Genomic DNA, 24695 nt, shown 5'->3' with positions numbered 1-24695 from the left:
TAATCACCTGTTTGAAAAATTAATTGAACATTCAACTATTGTAAAATTCATCTCTTCACAACTTTTTAAAAATAAAATTATACTAAACATACCTTTTCGATTGCAATTTTTTTGCTACCCTAGAGCTACTTTCCCACAGCGTGAATGGAGCTCAAGCGTCTTGTTGGAGAGCACTTTAGAGGAAGACATTCTCTGGGATTCACAAAAGCATCTCTATTTCATGTTTCCATCTGCCCTCCAGGATTTTTTCCCATAACGTGCATGAAACATTGATGCATACCATACAGTCATAAGACTATTTTTATTCCCTCTTTTTTGTCACCATCTTCCTTCCACCTTTCTGGAAGCCTGCCCTACTGGCAGTTTGCAGCTGTTCAAGGCAAAATCTTGCATGTGTTTTTCTCACATCACTTAACGTAGGCTTGAAATCAGGGAAGCATAGTCTATTAAGTTGCTTTAAAAAAAAAGAGAGCTTCTAAGTAGCCTGGTGTCTTAGACTGTGGAGAATAAAATTTAAATTTCAGGAAACCCGGGTCTTTCATCGTAGATCAGCCAGTGTTGGTGAATGCTTACTGTGGTAAACTGTGTCCAGCAAGACTGAGAAAGTCTTAAGCCAGTGTGTTTGGAGGTGGATTTGGGACAGAGTAGGGGAACACATATGCATTTCACAACCTGCTTCTGTGACAGCAGGGAACCCTATCCCTGTCCCTTGACATGGCATGGAGAAATCTTGTGCTACTGTCAGCCTTCCTGGCTTGCTTGTCCTGCCAATAACATGATGATTATCTTGTCAATTAATGATAAAGTTGTTTGGTGACCGCATTGTTACGACATTTCATCAAGCTGACAGGAGCTTCCAAAATGGTTTTCTGTTGCTGTAGCTCCAGGACAAAGTCTGTGTGGACTTCTAGCAGATTCTGGCTTTGCTGCCTGAAACTGATCCAGTTGTTGCTTCTGGTCACCTGAATCCAAATACTGTAATCCAGGTGGCTATTCTGATACTAACTGCCTGCCTTATCTCCCACTGCAGTGTTCAGTTGTGTAGCTCTAAATTATGCATGACTGCTTTTAGTTGTTCACTAATCTGGCATCAAATCTCAGAATTCTTATGCATTGAGATGTGCATCTCAAATTGCATTGCATGGCATCAAAGTGCTCTGGAGCAGAATGCTCAACATGCCAAATGGGAAATGGGAACAAATGCAGAGCTGTGTATTTACCTTATTCACAAGGATGCTCTCATAGCAGCAGGGTTTGTGGGGGCTTTGAGTAGTCACTCTAGTCATCACTCGAGCCAGAGTCAGCTAATTAGGTGTGTACTAACAGCATTGCACAAAGCTGGTACATGAACAGTGTCAGAAATACATCCAGTGTCTGTGCTGTGCAGCTTCAGAAAGGGTCACTGGATACAGCTTTGAAGAGGGATTTGCTTTGGTATTACCTTAAGTATTCTGCATTTTCACTTAACCTTCCTTAAGCCTTTTGTGTTTTAGCTCATAAGGTCATTGATACCATCATCCAGCATCACAGTTGTAGCAGTAGTAGCAATCATGGCTAGATGTAACACTTTCTTTAGTGTAAAGCTACAGTAAGCTATGAAGTATTTTGTTTTCAGATAGAACAGCAGTTCCTTGACTGTAGGTTGTGTTGGAAGTGACTGCTTGGAAATAGGTCACTCTTCCTTACTTCCTTTCTTTGAGAGCTGGGATAAGAAGTAGAGGAAACAGGACAACCAAGATCATCATAATTTCAGTTGGAATAGCTCCAATAAATAAAATGGTTAAAAGAAATCCAAGGTTACAGAAAAGCACTGCTAAACCCTGTGACAGCTTTTGCCCCCAGGCAATGTTGTTTCGACAGTGTGACTTTGGGCAGGACTGGGCTTTTGCCACAGGCTTTGCACTACTGCGTGGTTGCCACCTATACTCAGGATGAGGTGTTATGTAATGGGGAGACTACCTTGTCTCTCAGTCACTTTGTATCTGTCCTGCAGGAGTTGTGGTTTTGTTCCAAAATTGGCCTTCTCAACCATCTAGTGTAGCACCATGAGAGAAATCAGTTCCTGTGGAAGGCCTTGTCCTAGCACAGTCCTTGCAGCTTCTATGATGTAGTGAGATTTTTTTTCAACCACCAACTTGCCCCTCGTATTTGAGCTTGTGTTAACTAGCAGGATTAGAGCAACATAAACCCTTTTATTTGAATGATAGTTGAAACTGTTAAAAACATGTTTAGTTATGATTTGTTAGGTGAATGTCTCAAAAAGCAAAACTTTTTAATGCCTATCCAATCTATTTGTGCTCTGCAACCTAATTACATTGTCTAAATGGTACATGCTTGAGTATTCAGGTTCAGAAAAATCTTCTGAAACACAAGTTTGGAAAATCGTGGTTTCAGGGGTAGTCTGGGCCAGGCAGGCCTGTATCAGGCAAATCTGAAATCTGTATTTGGTTGGTAGATGTTGTAATAAAGAGTAGCATTGGTAGCCAACTGCACAGGAATGATAATTTGAGAAGAGTCAAAGAAGCATTTGTGAGGAAGTCCTGTCTTGGGGAATTGTGTTCTTGGGAGGATCAGCAAGAAGTAAAGATTTTCTGGTTCAAAAATCAAAGTGAACTTCATCAAAAGGACTTTTTAAGGAAAGATGATGTAACAGGGGAGGTCTTGGCACAAGTAAATGACAGTTTAAGAGGTACAGTCAAAGGATAGAGGTAGAAGGTCTGTTCTCAGTTAAACGAGGGTCCCAGTTAATTTCCACAGAGACCTGTGGAGCTTGTTCATGAATGGTATCAGTAAGGGGATCAGCAGTTGGGTGAGCAAGTTTGCTGTGAAGAAGAAAGCTATCTGTGGAGAACAATGGAAGGACATTAAAGTGCTGAGGACTATGCAATAAAATTGGTGATAAGATTCAGTATAGATAAATTATGATGATAACTAAGAAAGATAACTGGGCAGAACAATCCCTTTTATATATTGGACTGAGTTTGAGCTGAGTATTACCACTGAGGAGTAACACTTGGGAACTGTGATTGGCAATCCTGTGAGATCATGAACTCATTGGTCACTAAAACACAATTGAAATATTAGAGTAGAAATGTACAGAATAAATTTTGATAATGTCATTACAAGAGTGTATGTTTAAGTTGCTTCCAAGTGTTGTGTGTATTTCTGGAGCCTTCAAAAGTACATTAGAACTGGAAGAAGCTTAGAGAAGGTCAGTAAGGATGATGAGCTACATACATGGCTTCTATTAAAGAACATTTCTGTAAACTGGAACTTTGGTCTGGGGAAGTAATTAATTGAGGGCAATGTTGCAGGGGAACATGTGCAGAGGAAGGAAGATGAATACTAACCACTGCCTTTCAAAACAAAAGCATGCTCAGTTAAGAGGGAAGGCACATTCAGAGCCTTCAAAAATAAGAGGTTCTCCATGAAATCAGTAGTGGAGAGACCTGTGGGATGATTTGTTAAATGTATATTGTAGATACTATAAAAAAATTTATGGTTTCCAGGAGAATTGTGGACTATTGCTTGGAAGGGTGATGTGCTCAAAATTGCTAAACAGAAACCACATATGGTTCAGAAAGTGCCCAACATCAAAGGAGTAGGGGTCTGAAGAGAATCAGAGACATATCACACGTCTGTGACCTGTTCTGTACTTTTGGCTATTACTGAAGATAGAATACTGGCCTAGATGTAGCACTGTCCTTGCCCTCACACCCACACTCATTTTAAGGTGCTTTGTGGCGAAGGAAAATACTTTTCCTTAGAAATATCAAATTAGTTCCTGACCATATTAATGTATAATCTCATGTACATTTAGGTGGTATGTTCATGCTTGCATGTGCATCTACAGGATTTCCTTTGCATTTTATTATAAAATAGTATGGGCCTGCATGCAGATTAAACAGTAACCAAAGTTTGTTTTCACAAAAGCATCATCACTTTAAAAATGGGTGCAGATTATTCATGAGGAGGAGGGGTGGTGGTGGTGGTAGTGTGATTCCAAAACACACAAAAACACTTCCGCAGGTTTTAAAAATTCTAACAGTAATTACACTAACAGTGTTATTTGTATCACAGTCTCTCTGAAGTTTTTAGAAAAACATCTATGCAGTGCCATAGAGATTCTTAAAAAGTCCATAAAACCACAATCATCAGATGGGTTAGCTCTAGGCAGCTCTTGTTTCCTTTAATTTAGTATATAACCAGGAATCCTTTGGAACATTTAGTAACCAAAACTGAGCTCTCAAGATTTAAAGTGGACCTAAGTAATCTGGAACATGGAAAGCTCACAAAGAGATGCTGGATGGTATTGTGATTTTTTTTTTCTTTAAATTACAGACTATTAGGTCATGCTAAAATAAACATTAGTAAGTTCATGTTCTACTTTTCCAGAAACTGAAGGGGAAAAAAAAGGGCAAGCATGATAGAATTTTTCTTCTATATTCTGAAAAAAAGTTATGTAATCCTCTTTCTAGTGTAGCATATTATAAGAATGAGTTACTTTCTAAAATTAAAAAGCTAGTTTTCCAAATTTCATGACTGTAGTACAGCTCTCAGAATGGCATAGAATTACAACAATGAAAAAAACCATTAAACTTAATAGTCATATCTATATAAATACCTCTTTTTGTATGATGGTTACTGTCCCACAGGAATCTAGTGGGTTTTTTCCTCCAAGTGCTTTATTTATTAATTAATAAAAGATATGTATATTTAACAGATGTTTACTACTGAAATCTGTGTATTTACTACCCACAAGAAAATAAATATGTTTAGTAATTTTAGTGCATTTGTTTCCATTGCTACCCAAATTTCAGATTGGTTTGAAGGGATTGGGATTTTTTTTCTGCTCAACTGCCTGCAGTTTCTGTAGGTTTCTCTGTAGGTTTTGTGGATGTTTAAAAAAAAACACAAAACAGCAAAGCCTTAAATAAAATTTAGTATTGATGAATCTTGTATTTTTCTGTCTTCTATATTATATTCTTTGCAGCATAATCATCACTCTGCACACAGTAGATATTAGTAATGTGCTGTCACTAACAGTAGACTACAATGGTTGCCTGGTTTTAGTTTCAGTGGTTATGTTATTTCATTGTGTTCTAGATGTTAGGCTGTTTCCCTGAGGGGTGAACTCTTATGTGTTATTATCTCTAAGTCATTCTTATGTTTATATCTAAGATCGCTGGAGAGATATTTTCAATGTTTTGCCCACATCATCCCATTTTCCTGCAGCAGCTTTTGCAGGCAGTTCTCCTGCTGCATGTCTGGATTTGGGGATTTGGTTGTGTCTTCCTGCAGCCTGTGCATGCTCTCGCTGCTGTCCTACCATGCTCCCTCAGCCACCCCTCTGCACTGTAGGCTAGAGCTTGAATCTTTGGAACAGGATTTCCCTGAAATGAGTTGTGTGCTATAAGCAGGTCCTGAAGTTCAAGACAAAATAAATACAGCCTTGTATATATTTTTTAAAAGCCCACACAGCAAAACTATCTGTTCTTTTGTGATTAGTTTGCCTATGTGTGTGCTCCCTTTACACGAAGCACCGCTGTACCGCAGGGCCAGTGCCTGCATCTTTGAATGGTTCTTTGCAGTGACTGTTGTCTGAAAATGCAGATGGCCAGGTGGCATCACCCACCTCTCAATGCCATCTTGTCCCACTGGGGCCTCAGTGTTGGACCTCTTCGTCTTTTCACATCTGTATGTCAGCTTATAAAAGAAGAGGAGCTGTAAAAGTGTGGCTGATTTCCAGCTGCTCTCAGGTGGGGTACCTGCCAGCTCTCCCCTCTCACTGCCTGCCATACAAAAGGCCACAGTGCCAGAGACAGGGCTCTGGGGGCCAAGATCTGTCCCTCCTGCCATTTGGCAGTGCCTTATTTTTGGACAGTTGTGCCAGGTGTCTGCACATGTTGCTTGCTGTTCACATCTCTTCCAAATTACACAAAAAAGCAGACAGAAAATTAAATTTCACTTTGTGAAAGTGCAGGTGTGAGCCTCTCCTGGCCTAGTCAGACTTTATGGCCAAACTCACTTTCTGTTGTCTCACCCTAGCAATGCCCAATTCTTCCTTTCTGCTCTCCAGCATCAATGCCTCAGCTTGAGTATCCAGATGTAGAACCACAGGGAGACCTTCATTGCCCCTTTCCCTCTCCACCCCTATTCAGCCAAGAACAAATGGGGGGGATCTGCATCTTCCCACCAAAGCCAGGATTCTCTTTCTAAGTATGAGCAAAGGTGAGCAGGCTCCCTCAGCTGTCTCTTTTTAAAAGTGTCATGCTGTTCAAATAAATTCAGATCAAATGGCCTGCCAAGCACAAGCAGGGATGTGGACCCCTGAATCAGTCAGAAGACTTGATTTTAATTCAACATGGAGAAAGGCACCCCTAAATAGGTTGAAGCATCAATACTTCAACATCTTTGCATGGATTTTTCTTACTTGCTTGACTGTTTCCATTGGTGGGATCAGCTTCTCCATCTGAGATCCTTCCTTACGGAAAGTTAATTCTCTCTAGAGGGCCTCTGAAAGCCACAGGTGAGAAGCTGGATCTTCTGCTGCCTGCAGCTACTCTGAGTTGAAGCATCTGCTGCAAAAAATCTAGTGTTTTTCTACGGAGCTGGGCTGACCTCCCGCTCTCTCTCTGAGGCCTGTACAAGTGTGCAGTAGGCACGTTGATCCTTGTTGATCCAGGAAGGGTGTCTGAGCCTTGCAGGGCAGCAGGTCCCAGCATGCTGTCCTGGAGCAGTACAGGCACTTTGCCACTTCTGCCCTCAGCCCCTTCCAGCAGCTAAATCAGCAGGAGGCTTAAATCTGCTCCCCCACAAAATGGAACTGCCCAGTGAGAGGCTCGTATGTAAGCCCACAGGACAGGGAATGCTAAAGAAGGCTACATGGTGCTCCTTCTTTTGTCCCCTTAATGTGGGGTTAGTGTCCTTCATCTTCAGGAGCTCTGGCAACATTTGCCCTGTTTTAAGAGCTCCAGCTGAAGGGGTGGGGTTTGTAGTTAGAGTCATAGAACAGTTTGGGTTGGAAGGGACTTCAAAGATCATCGAGTACCAACCCTCATGCCATGGGCAGGGACATCTTCCACTAGACCAAGCTGCTCAAAGCTCCATTCAACCTGTCCCCTTGAACACTTCCAGGAATGGGGCATCCACAGCTTCTCTGGGAAACCTCTTCCAATGACTGCCTCTCTACAAATGGAGGTACTGTCTGATAATCATTTTGGCTCTTCTGAGCCACGATGATGAGATCAGCTGTCTCTTGCTGATGATTTCACCAGCTCAGCTGCCCCAGCTGTCCCTGATTGCTCCAACAGAGCAGATTTCATTTGTCGGTACTTTTTAGTCAGGTGACTGCTTGCCAGTGCTTTTTGGACTATTAGTCACCTGGTACAGAAAAGAGGAAAAATCTTTACTTATGCTATGGTAATGGTGGCTCTTCTGGTACATGGGCAGTAGAGGCAAAAAGGCATCTGTTGTCCTTTACTCTGAATGGGTCTCTACTGTTGGCAAACCTGAGAGAGGCTGGACTGGGGCATCCTGAGATTAGTTTGCTCCATTACCACCCTGAGCAGCGGCAACTCCTTGCCTCCTTGGGTTGCATTTGTTCATCCTCTTTTCTTCCTCAACTAGGATGCTGGTCGGTGTTTCAGCTTTCCAAACCTCACACAATTCCAGCTAGGATATCAACTCTTGCCCATATATTGCTCTCCTATGCCCCCACTCCCTTTCATCAACCACAGCAAACCTTGCCAGCTCAAGTCACATCAGTGCCTAAACCCCTGAGGTGGGAGCACAGGTTTGGGAGCAGCAGGGGAGAGGGAGGTTGCCAAAGCAGCATGTTGGTGGCAGTGGTGGGGTTTGTGCCACAGCGTGAGTGAAGAGCAGAGGTGGGAGCTGCCGCTGCTGCTGGCCGTGCTAGGTGGGGCAGTGGTGGCAGAGCGTGGCACTGCTGAGGAGCCCTTTGCCTTGTGCAGAGCTGAGGTGGTTCACAGGCACAGCCTGGATGGACATAACTGGCTTCAAGGACATGGTCCTGTCCGTGTGAGTACGTGCTCACCTGGGATCTGTGCGGACAGCACTTCTTAAAGAATCACAGTTTCCGTAGGGTAAGTAACCGCTTTCCATTTTGTTTCCTTAAAGAAATATTTGAAACCCACGATGACTCTAACTCCTTACTGAGTTCTACCATTATTATGATTCTAATATTTCTAGGACCCTTCCTTTGGTTTAAAACTGATGGATTTCAGGAATTGAAGCTAGATTTGTTGTTTTATATAAAATGCAAAATGACAAATACTGTGTTCTCAGTACTGTGTTCTCATTACTGCACTTTTATTCTAAAAGAAAATAACCATGAAACTGTTGTTTTCCTTTACTGTGCTTGAACTCTCTTAAGTATGAAATGCACGTTAGGAGGAGGATTATTGGTTACACTTCTGTATTGTCTTCATTATCCTTTTAGTTGAGATATCAAATGTTATAAAATATTTTCAAATATAACTTTTATCAGATTTTTGAATAGAAACTGTGAATTTGGGAAAAAAGTGTTACTCTTTTTATAATAAAAATGAATCAATTGTGTTATATTTATATATTATTTATATTCCACATAACAGTTTTGGGGCACTTTTTTTTAGTTGAAATTGAAATATTATCTAATCTGGAATTATCAGGGTGTTTGGAGACTTGGCAAAATTAGTGCTTCACAAATTATGGAAGATCTGTTAAATTCTAAGAATTCTGACAAATTAGAGAAGTTGTATTTTGCTATACCCAACTGGGTTTTGGGCACATGCATGTGACAATGCATTTTGCAGTGTGATGCTTCTCTGCTTCATGTGGAGAATACTTTGAACTTTGTTATTCATTAAAAATTCTTCCTATCTCATCTAGGTGAAAAGCTTAGTAACACTATGCCTATAAGCAGTTACAAGGAGAATGGTACATCTTTGTCCAGTATTATGCCTCAGACATTTTCTAACACCAAAAGCTTTCAAGAAAGGTGGTCAAGAAATCAGCATTATCATGGACAACTTTTGTCTTCTGTGCATAAGGAAAAATCTTTTATCCAACAGCGTGCTTATTGTTGCAAAGGATAGGAATTTTTTTCACTTAATCCTGTCAAATGGAGTAAATGTTTTCATTATTCATATAAACATAGCCCCTTTTGTGTGTACATTGTTGAGCTCTATACATAATAAAGGCCCTGTAGAAATTGAGATCCCACTAATTGTATGCGTAGCATTGCCCTCACCTGGATCCACTGCATTGTGGTTTTGCTGTGTTCGTGAGGTAATGAATGAATGAGAGCACCTGACTGTCCTCCTTCATTCTCCTCAGCATTTTAGCTACATCACGTGTTTATCTTGTTTATTTACTTATTCAAGCTGCTTCATTTCCCCCTGATTCCACAGTCCTTCCATGTCTCTAGTGGCCTATCCCTGAGGTCATCTTCTTTTTGCTAGAGTGACTTTAGATGTGTGGTGAGCATTGAGGACTATAAACATTTGAGAGAAAATGTTAAATGCCACTGAGAGGACTTGATAATATTTTAACAGGATTTGTTTGGGTCTTTTTTCCAAACAGGAAATAGTCTGAAAGTGTGAACAGTGAAGGAGCTAAGTCCATGAGGACTTAGTCCATTACATCTATGTGTCTGTCTTAAATACTGTCTACCTAACAATAGTGTAGTACATTAGTAGAAACACTTAACCATAGTACTACCTCAGTAGAAACATCTGGGGAATGAAACTCTTCCTTTGTGATAGTGGAAGATGTTGAGATGGGCATTGCAGGGGAATGGATTTATAAGGGTCTTGCTGGGAGAGGAGGTAAGGAGTCATCATCATTTTCTCCCTTAAGATTATTTGGGAGCCCTAAAAAGTGGAGGTGAGGGTTGTGCTCATTAGTTGAAAACAAAACTTTTTATTTGAGTACTGAAGCTGTTTCTGTCTCCTGCCTGTAAGTACAGAGCCCCACATAAATGTTCCTCAGCCATCAGAGAGCTTCAGTCGGTTGTTCTGAAGCGCTTCTGACACTAATAGGTGTTTAGGGACACCTGTCTGCTCACATTCACACTCACCAACAGAGGTTGCTGGGGCTGTGCAGAGCTGAACTCGGTATCAAAAGGAAGAATGATTTCGGAATGAATGGGAAGCCAGAAGGGAAAATGTTGTGTATGTGTGTGGGGGAAACATTACATTACTACAGGGCTCCTGCCAAGCAGCTTCAGCCTGCTGTGGGGTATGTACAGGGCTTTGCCCTTACACATCTGGAAGAGTTGGACAGGATAAACCTCCCCATACAATGAGGCACTGAACATGTTTTCTGTGTATACCTGTGTCATCCAGGAGGCCTTCTAGCAAGACAAGGAAGACCTGCTGCAAATTTGCAAAAGGATGATGGCAGAGGAAAGGGAGATACAAGGGAAATTCCAAAAAGGCCCTCTCAGTTTGCTCAGGCATACCTAGACTTGCCCTCCTTTGAGATTTACCTGTAGCATGTTCATCATTAAGAGGTTTTATTATTTTTTTAAAATTAATTTTATTTTCCTTTGCAGGTCACCTTTTAAGCTGCTATTTCCTGTATAATTAAGCAGAATGAAGGCATTAGGTTCTAGTAAAGTTGGGCCTAATCCAGAATCTTCTCTTATTCAGTCCTTTCTGAGTAAGAAACTCAAGTCTGGGCCCAGCATTTCACATGTTTTGCTGTTACATCTAAATTATTTGTGGTCTGTGGATTTTTATTTTTTTTAACTATATGAAAACTCCTTTGCTACTTTTGTCTAATTTTATCTCTTTATGTGTCACTGTCCAGCATAGCATTAGTTGAAATTATGTAAGTATACTGCAAATTGAAGTGCATAATTGCTACTGATAATGCAAGAATGATTCCTACAGTTTATGATTAACAGTATATAATGTTCTGTGCATGGGGTGGATCTGTCCCTTTTAACTTTTCCTTTCTGATTCTTTCCAATCCCTGGTCTTGCCGCATCACAGCCTTTATGAATGCGCTGGTTTCGCTGGAGTCTAGTCCATTGTTCCTTTTGTTTTTCAGACCAGTAAAAATGGGAAGTACTGGATTCTGGTTTCCTCCAAGAAGAGTCAGCGGAACTGGTTAAGACCAAAATCTGAGGACTTTAGTGGGCAAACATCAGGTGTGCATTGAACAGAGGCTGCTTTAATCCTCTTTAAGTATATGCTTCTTTAAAAATAGTATTTTATTATAAGCTTTTCTGTAATGTGTTTGTTATATTTGATACTGCATATAATCATTCATCCTGCAGTTGTGAAAGCACCAGTAAGAATGTGGATTTTAAGTGGTAATATGTTGAGACACAAGCAGGCAATATTACTCATAAAATTCTTTCAGCTGGTCTTTGGAAAATTTAATATTTGAGGATCGGTGGTTTTTTTAAAGTTTTATCTCCATTGCTCAGTCTATATATCCACACCCCAAAAAAAGGAAAAAAAGTGGTTATTTGCTATTCAGAGATCAATACTGACATTCTTAATTGCCTCACCTATTGAGAAGTGATACTGAGATAATAGTGCATACATGGTTTTTAATAAAACTGTCATTGTCAAAGATTGGATCCACACTATATTTGTTCTAGTGGTGCATTTTTAAGGACACTTAAACACAGTTCAAAGTCAGCTTAATTGGTTTTGATTGTAGAGGAACAAAACCCAAATTTTTTTGTCCCTGTGAATGTTCTGACTGGTACAGCAGCTAGGTTACCTGTAATTTTGGAGAAGACAACAGTGATCTTATATTGGCCTGAATATAGGATGGTCTTCAGCCTGAGGTGTGATCTTTGCATTGAGAAAAGGAGTGAGAAGTTGTCAGATGTTGTTAAGCTTAATATGCTGTTTCGTAACAAAGACTGCTATCGCATCAGATTCACCCTTCTGCATGGCCTCCTATCCTGCATCTCCCCAGCCTGATGCGTGTTCAGTTCCTTCCCACCCACCCCAGTGTTACCAGCTCAGCCCTATCCTCATGTCCTTAGATATTCCCAACACCTATGCAGCAGTACCTGAGCCTCTCTAGCCCTACATCCCCATCCTGGCTCTGTCCACTCTCCCTCCCTGTGGTGGCTCACCCTCCTTCCCTGCATCTTTCCTGCTGTCCCTGCTTCTCTTGTCACTGTCTGGGCACTGACTCCACTTGCTGCTGAGCTGAAGTAGCACCACCCTTGTGCAGCAGACTGTGGAGGCTGGTCCCTTGCCTTTTCTGCTAATCCTGCCTTCCCTGTCTCAGGCTAGGTATGGATTTGGCAGGGGGACCAGGGGGCTGGATCCCTTGTACCCCACTGGGGCCGTAAGTGTGCCCTGGCCATGCAGTGAGGACTGTGACTGCTGTGCTCTCAGCTCTGTATGGTGGGTCTCCTGCAGGTGCTTGTGTGATATAAAAGTACCCTGTGCAAGTGTAGGACAGGTTGGATTTTTCTTCTCCCCCCTGAACTTCATTTGTCAGGAGAGATTAGACTGAAACAAAATTGCGTTCTACATTCAGGCCAATACTGAAGACCACACTGAAGACCAGTGTGTTCATTAACAGAACAAAATTAATTTTATTAATTAAATTCTGATTAAAGCCTATATTAAAAAAATACCTTTCAATCCACAGATATATCGCAACTTTGATGTGAATCAGACTCTCCTTTTGATTACATTGGTGGCTTCATTGAAGTCTTTGGAACTGGTCTTCATGTATTTTTACTGAAGAAAATTACCGCTCTTATATCTCCAAACAACTGTTCCTTATGAACTAGAATTAGTGAACTAGATTGTTGATTATGAGACAGAAAATAAGATTAAGCTGATACTTTGAAGACCTGTGCATTTTCTCACTCATGGAACTGATGTCTCCAGGCTTCATCCCACGAGTGGGAACGAGTTTAAGACAAATCTGAAATCAAGAGAGTCCTTAAAGAAATGCTTTTTCTTTCACTAAGTATTTATAAAAGCAGTTAAGGGAATAAGGTGGTCTTGCAAAGCTGCTAGGTTAAAGGAGGTAGCGTAGTTTAACCTGTCATTCAGGACTTCAGGGTTGAAAGGAAGCAGATTTCCATCTTGGTGTACCAGTAGTTCTCCTCTAAAGACAAGGGAAAATGGGGAGGAGGGAGGAGAAGGCTTAGACAAAGACATATTCTGTATAAACATTTCAAATGGAGGTCTCAAGTCTGAGGATTTCTTATAATGCAGACATTAAAGAGGCACTTCCCCTTCCTCTCCCTGCTTCTCCTGTCCTGCCATGCATTGAGGAAAACACAGGCTTTCCTTCCTTCTCGCTTTCTTCCAGGACCATGCTGGGGCACTTGCAAGGACCGTGTAGTTTTCCCCCCAGCACACCTGGGCGCTGCTCTCCACTCCTCTCTGGAGCAGTTGGCTGCCTCCATCTCTGCTGAGCCTCAGCAGGGGTGAGAGGACAGCTATGGCTAGGGCTGCCTCCCAGCTTCCCTCAGTGCCAGCAGGGAAGAGCCCGGTTTGTTTTCCAGGGAGGCGGCGTTGGGCTGGAGCAGCTGCAGCCGGGCGGTGCCTGCCCGGCTCCAGCTGCCCAGCTCCACCTGTCCCAGCAGCTGCGGCTCCCCCGGCCCTGCTGCCAGGGCTGTGGCGCTGCCCGGCCGCCGAGCCTGGCCCGGCCGCTGCCCGGCCCCAGTGCCGCCCGGCCCGGCCGCCTCTCGCGCAGCTGCCCCGGCAGAGACCAGAGGGGACAGCAGCTGCCAGCCGTGACACCGGGGCTGGGGGTGGGTGGTGGCACTTCCAAGGGAGAAAGGCCCTCAAAAACACTTGCATTGAGTGCTGTCTTGCTGTCCTCCTTGTCCCTGCTGCTGCGGACCTCACGCTCCACCCTTCCCACTCTGGCTAGCGCAGGATTTTGGTATCTGTAGTAGCAGTTGTGCGCCAAGCTGTCATCAACCCCTGACAAAAGAGGGCTGTTGAGTGCCCTGTGGTGGCAGGTGCCCAGTTGCCACTATATGATACCAGATGACAAATCGAAAACTTCTCACCCGCAAGTTAGACACAAGGATCACGTCACGCACTTCCTGACAATGGAAGCCTCCGGTTTGGTTGACATTTTGCTATGCCACAGGGGCAGGACTTGGAGCCTCCATCCTGAGCTAGCCTGAGTCTGAGTGCTTACAGCCTTCGTGTCTCACAGGGTAGTGTGAGGAGCCTGGGGGTTTCTAGCACTGGGCTGATAAAACCCTGATCTATCTAATCTAACCCTAATCCGTGGGACTTATGCCATTCATAGATCAAGTCTCTGCTAGCAGAGGGTGAGTTTACAGGAGAATTTCACCTGGTGTTAGGCATCATTGGCAGTGCATGCATTTTCCCAGAGTAGATGCGTAGATGTGCAGTAATCTCGGGGAGGGAGGTATATCCAAAAGGGAACATGAGCTTTGCCCTCCATAGTGTCTGCATGGGTACTGCTGTGTTTTCAAACATTTTGAGGCTTGCAGGCTTTGATGGTTGTGTGTGTGTGTGTGTGTGTGTGTGTGTGTGTGTGTATGTCTGTGCAAACACCACAGGCGCGGCTGTGATTCCTTTGAAATCAGAAGCGACCAAAAGGTGCCTGGGTAGGTCGGCCTGTGCCTGATGCCTCCCTTAATCTGACAGAAACTCTGCTGTTTTCCATCAGTGCTTGAGGGGAAAGTTGTGAGGTGTGATTTCAGGGCATATGTGGATCTGTTCATCCTGAGCAATGCATTTTAAGAGTTGCAGCAAATAGTATAAAGAAACCTGTAGGTATTACGTTAGACCAGCTGAACCTAACTTTATTTTTAAGTTTTATTCAGAAGCATCACATAGCAAGTAAACTTCAAAATCTAAGTTTAGTTACAAACTAGTTGTTTCTTATTTTTTTTTTTCCAGTCCCCTTTTGCTTTCTTTTACGACCACATGAAACTTGAGAAGCCATCTAAAGCTAAATCATTTAGTGGAGTTGGGCAATTCCCAAGTGTCCAACAAGAAGGCCTGGTTTAGGCTGCGATGGCCACTGTCATTCCTGGTGATTTGTCAGAAGTAAGAGATACCCAGAAAGTCCCTTCAGGGAAACGTAAGCGTGGTGAAACCAAACCAAGAAAAAACTTTCCTTGCCAACTGTGTGACAAGGCCTTTAACAGTGTTGAGAAATTAAAGGTTCACTCATACTCTCACACAGGAGAGAGGCCCTACAAGTGCACACAACAAGACTGCACCAAGGCCTTTGTTTCTAAGTACAAATTACTAAGGTATTAAACTCTATTTATCTTTCAGATTATATTATCTATTTTATGTTGGCCGTGTTAAGCCGTGTAAAAGTATATATTTCTGTACGCCTTCAGCTGATTGCAGAGAGGATGTGTTAATTAAAGTAGCTATTGGATTGTTTCTAGAATTCTAAATTACCTAAGTTTGCAAGCTAATGTCTTTGATTTTGTTTCTTAATTTGTTTTCTGCTTTTGTTTTCTGTTTGTTTGTTTTTGTTTTGTTTGTTTTGTTTTTAATGAGCATAGAATTTTCACTTGTATAAGGAATTGTCACAAGAAAAAGAGTATGGACTGAAAGTTCTTTGGCTATGGACTTTTACATGAGTACTTTCATACTTGCCCATATACCCCTGTTACCGTAGCTAAGACCCACCAAAACTAAAGTGTCAATTTAAGAGAAATGGCTCGCGTTTTGCAATATTTAAATTTGTCAAACTGTCTTTGTAGTGTCATGCTTTCAGTTAAAAGGTTCTGTTGCAAAGCAGCCCTTAGTGTAGTATTTAGCTGCCATTAAAAAATGAGCACGTGTGTTTTTTGATCAAAATAATTACTTACAGAATATATCTGTGTTTAAAGGCATATGGCTACTCATTCTCCTGAGAAAACCCACAAGTGTAATTATTGTGAGAAAATGTTTCACCGAAAAGATCACCTAAAGAATCACCTACATACACACAATCCCAACAAAGAGGCCTTTAAGTGTGAAGAATGTGGAAAGAACTACAATACCAAGCTTGGGTTCAAACGTCACCTGGCTTTGCATGCTGCAACAAGTGGTGACCTCACCTGTAAGGTATGTTTGCAGACTTTTGAAAGCACAGGAGTGCTGCTGGAGCACCTAAAAACTCATGCAGGCAAGTCATCGGGTGGAGTGAAGGAGAAAAAGCACCAGTGTGAACACTGTGATCGTCGGTTCTACACCCGAAAGGATGTCCGCAGACACATGGTAGTGCACACTGGAAGAAAGGACTTCCTCTGTCAGTACTGTGCACAGAGATTTGGGCGGAAGGATCACCTCACGCGCCACATGAAGAAAAGTCACAACCAAGAACTTCTGAAGGTCAAAACAGAGCCAATGGACCTTCTAGATCCCTTTACCTGCAATGTTTCTGTGCCTATTAAGGATGAGCTGCTTCCAGTGATGTCTTTACCTTCCAGTGAACTGACATCAAAGCCATTTACAAACACTTTGCAATTAAATCTCTACAACACTCAGATTCAGTCCATGCAGAGTTCTGCATCTGCACACCAAATGGTTGCCACATCGTTACCATTGGGAATGCCTTGTCCAATAGATATGGAGTCTGTCCACCCTTCTCACCAGCTATCGTTGAAATACCCGCTCGGTACTACCTCATACTCAATTTCTATGCCTGAAAAAGAACAGCCATTGAAAGGGGAAATTGAAAGTTACTTAATGGAGTTGCAAAGTGGTATGCCTTCTTCATCCCAGGATTCTCAAGCGTCTTCATCAAAACTAGGGCTGGATCCACAAGTAGGGCCACTAGATGATGGGTCTGGGGAAGTTTCCCTTTCCAAGGGCTCCGTTCCTATTAGTGAACCTCTAAATGCCCCATCATTGGACTTTTCTCAGCTGTTCAACTTCATACCTGTAAATGGCCCTCCCTATAATCCTTCTGTTTCAGTGGGAAACCTCGGGATGAGTTATACGCAAGAGGAGGCACATTCTTCTATGACTCAGCTCCCACCACAAACCCAGGATCCACAAGATCCCAGCAATAGTATAGGTCTTGGGTCTCTGCACTCATTGTCAGCAGCTTTCACAAGCAGTCTAAGCACAACCACCACCCTACCACGATTTCATCAAGCTTTCCAATAGGATGTACAAAGCTGGCTTGTTAACTGTCTATTTGTAGAAATGCCTTAGGTGACCATTTTTAACTTAGTGCCTACTATAAGACATTATAAATTCTCCGCTTTTGTACAGTACCAATCTCATGAAGCCAGTAAGAAATTTAAATTAACTTTTTTAAAATGTTTTGAAAGTGTTTATTCTCAGCTGTGTTTACTTTGGTTTGTTGTTTTTTTTAAACAGTCTCATTGTATTGTTTTCATTTTCACTGCCAATTTACACATTCAAAATGTTCAGTAGAAAGTCATCCCAAGCAAACTCACAACACTCATCCCGTTTTTAAAACTTTTTCAACCATACCAGCTATTCTGTTTTATTGATGTCAGTGGTAGAACTGCCACTTTTACCTTTTAATATATTTTACTATTTGCAAATAATCCATTTAAAATATGTATCACAAGGATTCCTGAGATTTGGGGAAAAAATTATCCAGTCTGTTTCCAAACAAATCCTCTTCCCAAATGGTGACACATCTGACCTGTTCTATAATGACAAATCTAAATTTTTTAAATGAATATAAAATTCAGATTTTTCTGAAAACTTGTGTGTGTATATATAGAAGTCGATATATACACATGTACATATATATAGCATTTTGACTTGTATTGAAGTCATTATAAAAGTTTTTAAGAATTTTGCCATTTTCTGGCTTAAATTTTGGTGGCCTGTTATGGATAACAGAAGAAAAAAAATTAGTGTAATTCTCTAAAATTAGGGCTGAACAGAATTTCGACAGAGAATCTCTGCTTGCCTAAATGACAGATGTTTCAAGTTGAATTTGAAACTGTTGTGCTTTCGTGACTCTGGTATAGGGAAACAGGCAAAAGTAATGGCTGATCTTGAAATATAAAAGTGTTGTAATGTAGTAATGCAGAATATTTTGTCGCAGTTTTTGTTTTAATTCTTAACTTGCTGGTTTTTTTCTCTTTAGTAGCATAGAAAGAGTACTGCATAGGAACCTTCCAGTAGTGTGTTCACGTCTGTAGGCGTCAGTCTTCTCCCCGCTGCCACCGCCAAAGGGTGGATCAAGTCCAGCCAGAAAGTGTGTACCTATTTTCAGTTCAAAACTAGTGTGCAGTCAGAAAGTGAATGTAAATTTGCAGCTACCAGTTTGTTTTGTTTTGTTTTGTTTTTATTGGAGTGATCTTTTCAGTTGTGTTACATGGTGTGTTATGTCCTCCTAAGCAACAAGTTAGATGTTAATCACACTTTCTACACCTGGGTACTTGGTTAGGGACTTTTTGCCCATTGCCAAGATTTAAAGACAGGACTCTTAGGAGTGAAGTAAAAGCATATTGCTTACACCACTTTTACCTAATGCAATATATATTCTATCCCCCAACCCCTAATAACCAAAAGAGGAAAAAAACCCTAAAAAAACAACCAACCCTGTGATGCATAAAAGCAAACTAGATTTGCTGCAATTCAACAGTAACATTATTTTCCTTGTCATTTTCGTACAAGGAATTAAAAAATGGAAATCGAGTACATTAGTATCTCTCAAACAATAATGAGAATTCAAGGTTTTAAGTGGTTAAACTAAATATACTTCACAGAAACAAAAGTTGCTCCCATTTAAGGAGCTCATGCTCCGGATGTTTTATCAGTAGCTCCTACTGGTTTTTTTTAATGCTAGGAGCAATATGCAGGTGTAGTTTTACTATTTTATACATATGTGTATTTAAATTTTATTACTGAAAAATAACATTTTTATAAATGTGTTTATGTTCCAAAGGCATTAAAATAAGGATGTATTAATAAGGAAAATACCTTTTGAAATTCTGCAAACTACTCCTAGATTTTGGTTTTAGGAGCACGTTATCTCAAAGTGGGCGTTTAGCTCTGCTTCACGACTGCTTCCTCTGGTTTCTGTGAAACAGATTGCTCGCTTGCTTACATCTTTAGTTGAATGACTTGTTCAATATTGCTTTTTTTTCCATTCACCTTTCTAAAGGAAAGAAAAACACAGATGAACAGAGCACAAGCTGAATGCAACCGAACATAGCTCTAGTTTACATGAACGACCATAACGCATCTAAAAAACTTGGATTTATTCTCAAGCCTTTTAATCTGAGATGAAGATAAATGGACTTAATTCCTCCAGTGGGTTATGCCGAGCATCTGCAACTCTCCCTGCCGCAGAGGAAAGCTGCAGGTGCTTGGCATCCTGCAGCTGGCCCAGCAGTGTGGCCGGGCAGCGCTGCCCTTCCTGGGCAGCCTGTGGCAGACAAATTTCCAGTCTGGAGCCACTTGTTATCAGCCCCAGCTGCTGAAAGACTTAATAAAAACCAAAACCCACAGACACTTTGCCAACACCTGTTTCTTAGTGCATAGCCAGAACCCTTACTACCTTGTTTGTGCCTTAGCTTCCTGAAAAGGGATTGACATTTCACTTGGAGTTAGATATACATTTCACTTGAGAAATAGAGACCTCAGACAAGATATTGAACCTCATTCAGTCAGGGTTTCAGTGGGTGACTGCACCCAGAGTGTTTGCAGCTGAACTAGGATGTAGGGTAACATGGAAGCAGACCCTTTAAGCAATACCAACACCACCAGAGTGCTTTTGAGCATCACTTAGGCAGAGTCAATATTGGCCACTACTAAACCATCAGTTTTTAAACCCTGTTTTCTTGATTTCCCATGGATTCTTGGTGGGAGGGGGGAGGGCTGGCTGATCGTGCACCACTCTTTGTGCAACTTCTAAACTTCTAGTAAGGTTGTTTTGTTGTTGGTTTTGTTTTTTTTTTAATATATATATTTTTGTGTACTTGTTGCTTGTGCTTTATTTAGTAGTAAATTGTGGAATAGAGTGATTTATTGTTAATTTGGCAGTAGCGGTTTTTAAAAACCATATACTGACTGAAACATGAGCCAGAGCTGATTGCTTTATTAAGCTAATAATGAATGTTAAGAGTACATATTTTCAGGATCATTTGCCTAGTGAGCTAAACTTGTATTATAGGCCAATATTTTTTAAAATAAAGCTTGGTCAACCTCTATGTTACACATATTACAAGATATAGCACTTTCAAAAAGAAAACCTAAACCTTTTAAGAAAATTTCTTACAGGTTATGCTTTTTATTATAAAACCTTTTATTATAATTTGTTTCAAGTGCCATTAGATTACATATATGTAGGCCTTTGGTATAATGCTTTGTGTACAAAATGGTAGACATTGTAATTTTAAACAGGTACATTTTTACAGTGTTTTCTTATCAATTTGCTATATTGCACAGAACCAGTGTGTCTTTCTTAAGGGTTTTACAATGGTTTTTACTAGGTTTACATGTTTCAAACTACACTGTCTTCTACTGCCATTTTGAATACCAGTCAAAAACAATTAGGAGTTCGTCCTCACCATTTGCAAACTGTCTTCTGGAGTTCTTGATGGTAAACTTTGTCAAAAATATTTAACATGCAGTATTTGATGCAGTTTTTTTTTATCACATCCTACCATCGCTATGCTGCTGTCTGAAGTTAACTTTGGGCCTGATCCTGCATCCGTAAATGCTATGGGGATCCTGCATCCTTTGTTATGTCTGTCTCATACACTGGTTTAGCAGCTTCTCCTGTATTCTTCTCAGTCTATAGATAAGCCTCTGAAATATATGTACTTATCTGGTATGTAGTAAACCATTATAGGCTTAGCTGCCCGTCCTGCTTCCCCGCAGTGTACATTTTAAACCTCAGCTTACTTAGCATCATGCTCAACTTACACGTAATGCCACAGTAGTTCAAAATGTGTTTGGGTAGTCCCAAAGCTTTTATGCAATAAGGGTGTCTTACTTTTGTTGGAAGGCAGTGTCTTTTGATAACAGTTATCTAGCCCTGGAAGTGACACAGAACTATTGCTAATCATATGTAAACACTTTTCAGTATAAGCTTCAGTGGTACAGTTGAACCAGAGTGAATGTTTATCTCCTCAGAAACACTCCTGCAATATTGTTATATTGGATCATGCTGCTAATGTAACTTGGGATACAACTCCTCTCATGGTGCTACAAACCTCCCTGTCTCATTCAGATGTATTTTTACCCATAGAAAAAAAGGACTATACTAGACCTATAGTTGTATGATATATTTTTATACTGTGACTTAATTTGTCATTAATGAACTTTTGTGCAACACCACAATGTATTCATATGCACTTGCAAAAGTAAAATTTTGGACATGCAAATTTAAACGCTGACAAGCCCAGCTCTTCTGTTCACAAAAATAGGTGACTGCTAGTTAATGTTAAATGTTGGCTTTTTATATGGTGTGGAGTGAAGAACATACTATATGTTACTAAAAGCCTTAGACAAAAACTGGGAAGAGTATATTGGTGAATGATGTCACATCCAAACCTGACTCGGATTGCTGAAATTATATTTTTAGCTAGTGGAAAAATTGTTTGGACTTGTATGCTAAAATGTTTTTAATGATAAAAGTTTTGAGTCAAAAAAATAGAGGAAAAAAAAAGAACACAAAACCCTGCATTCCAGACTGAATTTGTATATGTTTCTTGCATTTAAAATTTGCTATCCTGTGATATGGGAAATCGAGTTGCTTATCATGTATATGTACTTTAAAATGTATTCACAAACTACTGTTGTATTTGTATAAAATATAGACAAAAAGATTGCATATATATTTTTGTGTATAAGCTCTGTAAAATAGCAATCACGTTATGAAGCTGCAGCAGAACTTCATTTTAAACATTCACATCCAAAGAAACAGACTATTTATTGTCCACATACCCTGATTATAAAATATACCTTGCTGCTATTAAACAATAGTGCTGCAGCTTCTTGTGGCCTACAGTGTTATGTTTGCTGTACAAAAATATGTGAACTCCACAAAATATATCAATAAAATTACAGAATGGTTTTAGTTAATGAATAACTTATGCCTGGCATCTCAATAGATAATCTTGATCTGCATGTTTGGGATTGCAAGAAGTAATTACAGAGTCCGTCCAGTTTTGCTGGGAGTAGTTTGCAAAGGCATAACTGTCTTTATAATTTATGGCTGGTAAAATGTCAGTTTTTCAGAAAATCTTAAGGCACAAACACCTGCATTTCATGATTTCACCAAGGAACAAATGGGATGATGCTACTGTGTCTGTGACAAGACAGATCTGAACTGAAGGAAGCAATTGAGTTTGCCATCAAATTGCACTTTGAAACACTGTGAGACACTGCAAGGTAAGTATAGGGTATCCATAGTGGGACCATTCCTTTGGGACACATAGGTGGTTCCCCATCATTGCAGATCAATGCAAGTATCATACATCGTTTGCTGTAGTTTGCAGGAGAGACTTTAAGGGTGTGCCATGTGCTAGACACAGTATGTGGGATGTCTCTGCAGTATGTCCAGGAGAAACTCACTTGCTTTGATCCCATAGATGTCTGGCTGGCTGTGGCACTGACGTCTGCAGAAGCCAGGCTAATGCTTGGGGAGGAAGTGCCTCGGAGCCAGACAAGCAGCCTGCACACAACTGCAGAAAGTAACTTCTGCTCATTCCACACAGGTGTTCCCTAGCATAGACTGTTTGCCAGAAAAGTAAAATTTCACATTAGCATTTCACATTTTATTGCTTTTCAGAACATATTTTGTTAACATCTTTAGCATTGTCTGGGTTTTCTTGCTTTTGAGTTCCTCTCTCTTCCAAATCTTGGCTTTTTAAGTTCCTTGCTATAACCCACTTGGAGAGAAGTGACTGTTAGAGTTGGTGGCTTTCACCTTCTCCACGTGCAGACACCTTTCCTTTCTTGTGATCCCTACCCCACTCCTCTGAGCTGACTTACCACTTCTGTGCCACAGGTTTCTAACTTGTTTGAGAGGGTTGGCCATGTTATTTTGAGAGTCAGAAGCTCAACGCATGCTCTATGATAAGAAATACTCTGCAGAACAATTTATAACCACCCACAGACACATACCCCCCACACACCCCTCGAGAGAAAACCCCATTCACTGTGTTGCTGTCCTAGCTGGTCTCACCCACTATAACTGATTTAATGTGCCCTCCTTCCAAACAGATAGCCTCTAGAAATTCCATCAGCCTTTGCAGTAATTGGAATGGGATTGCACAGATGACATCTGTGTGTTATACAGAGATCTCTTGATGCAGTCCCTCAAGTATTTCCTTCTTAAATTCAGAGCCACCAACATCTTCCCTTCTGTCTCTCCTGTAACCGCCTCTTTCCAAAACTTTCATAAGAAAGTACAGAAAAATGGTTCTGTAGTATCCTCTGTAGCTGGTCTCGCTGTCCTCCAGGAGTGGAAGAGGAAGGCTGTTCTGGTTTTCCCCTTCACTTTCCCTCATTCTTTACATCTTCTTTTCCTTTCCACATAATAGCATGTCCTAGGAAGAAAACTGGTTTTTGACAGAGAAATCCAGAAGTGATGCAGAGCTACTGCTGGATGAGCAAGAACTGAGCAGCTACATGCTGTTGGTTTCCCTGCTTTGCAAATCAAAACATTCTATAAAATCGGATAGAAAATAAGTTTTCCAAGGTGGCAGCTGCTGTAGTTGGCACAGCAAGGATTGGCGATCACAAACAGGCAGCAAGTGGGACGGCGAGATAAACTCTGTTACAAAATTTAGTGTGTACTTAATAGTTCAAGAAGTATTTTGGAAGATTAACTGGTGCTTATCAGTGTAAGCTGGGGCCTTTAGCAAATAAACAGCAACACTATTTCTGTTTTGAACAACACCAGAGATAATGGTGTTGAAAATGACAGACCCCAGCAGTGGTGTGAAGTTTCAACTTCCTCCTCATGTGCTATATCCCAGGTAATTCAGTATGAACTTTCTCTACTCCTAATAAAGATGTAACAGTTTGCCTGGTATTTTTATCTTTCTATAAATGTATTTATTTATTTATTGGTCTGCGTGTCCTCGAGTAATGAACATTTTCAGAGAAGTAAGCATTTGTAAAAAATATCATGAACAATTCTGTTCTTCATTGTCATCACTCACCCGTTTGTCATTTGGGGATATTTGTATCACAAGATCACCAGCTACAAAGCTAGTTTGCCTCAGAGGGGACTGAAGAGACATCAGCTGCCAGCTGAGCTCACTGAAAACAGGCCTGTGGTAATGCCTGCTGTGGCTGAGCTGCAAATCATTTGAATTGATCCCTTGATATTTTATCCATCGGGCCGATTCTCACTGTTGCACTGAACTGCCACGTACAAAGAATGGTTTAGTGTCACTTTCACGTGTCAGATCTCTGTTTGATGTGTGTTAAATAGTGCAGAAAACCTGAAAAGCCAGAGTCCCTAAAAATCAGTACATTGCTTAAACTCTGGTGAATGTTTTGTGTGCACATGTATGTGTGCATGCTTGTGTGCATGGGAAAGTAATCCAAGCTGCAAAAGTTGTTAAATTAGTTTTAGGGATTTTTTTTTAATTTTGGTTTCCTCCAAAATGTTTAAGTCTAAAGCATTTGCGTTTTACAAATCCAAAGTGAATCATATTGTTTATTAAGGAATCCCCAAGTTAACACAGTGCATGGTTTCCCAGGCAAGCTGGCAGAGCTTCTTCCAACTACTTGATTAATCTATGAGAG

The 24695-nt window shown here is 40.9% G+C and overlaps 1 protein-coding gene across 9 annotated transcripts in view; it reads left to right on the top strand.

Annotated features, from left to right (window-relative positions):
• The window catches only part of PLAG1 (PLAG1 zinc finger), a 53593-nt gene extending 31570 nt beyond the window's left edge, over positions 1-22023 (top strand). For 4 of the 9 annotated variants that reach the window (XM_064386732.1, XM_064386750.1, XM_064386758.1 and 1 more), the window contains 3 exons: positions 11059-11158; positions 14886-15244; positions 15839-22023. In XM_064386732.1, the coding sequence (XP_064242802.1) occupies positions 15003-15244; positions 15839-17102 (1506 nt within the window). In that variant the 5' untranslated portion in view covers positions 11059-11158; positions 14886-15002 and the 3' untranslated portion in view covers positions 17103-22023. Of the gene's footprint in view, positions 1-1302; positions 8106-11058; positions 11159-14885; positions 15245-15838 lie in introns of those variants that run through there. The other 5 variants (XM_064386792.1, XM_064386802.1, XM_064386776.1 and 2 more) reach the window with 4 other exon arrangements.
• Positions 22024-24695: the final 2672 nt, after the last annotated feature.

The sequence above is a fragment of the Passer domesticus genome, chromosome 1, assembly GCF_036417665.1.
Source record: "Passer domesticus isolate bPasDom1 chromosome 1, bPasDom1.hap1, whole genome shotgun sequence".
Taxonomy (NCBI): Eukaryota; Metazoa; Chordata; class Aves; order Passeriformes; family Passeridae; genus Passer; species Passer domesticus.
The sequence above is the reverse complement of the archived record's forward strand: the minus strand, read 5'-3'. Positions and strand labels throughout refer to the sequence as shown.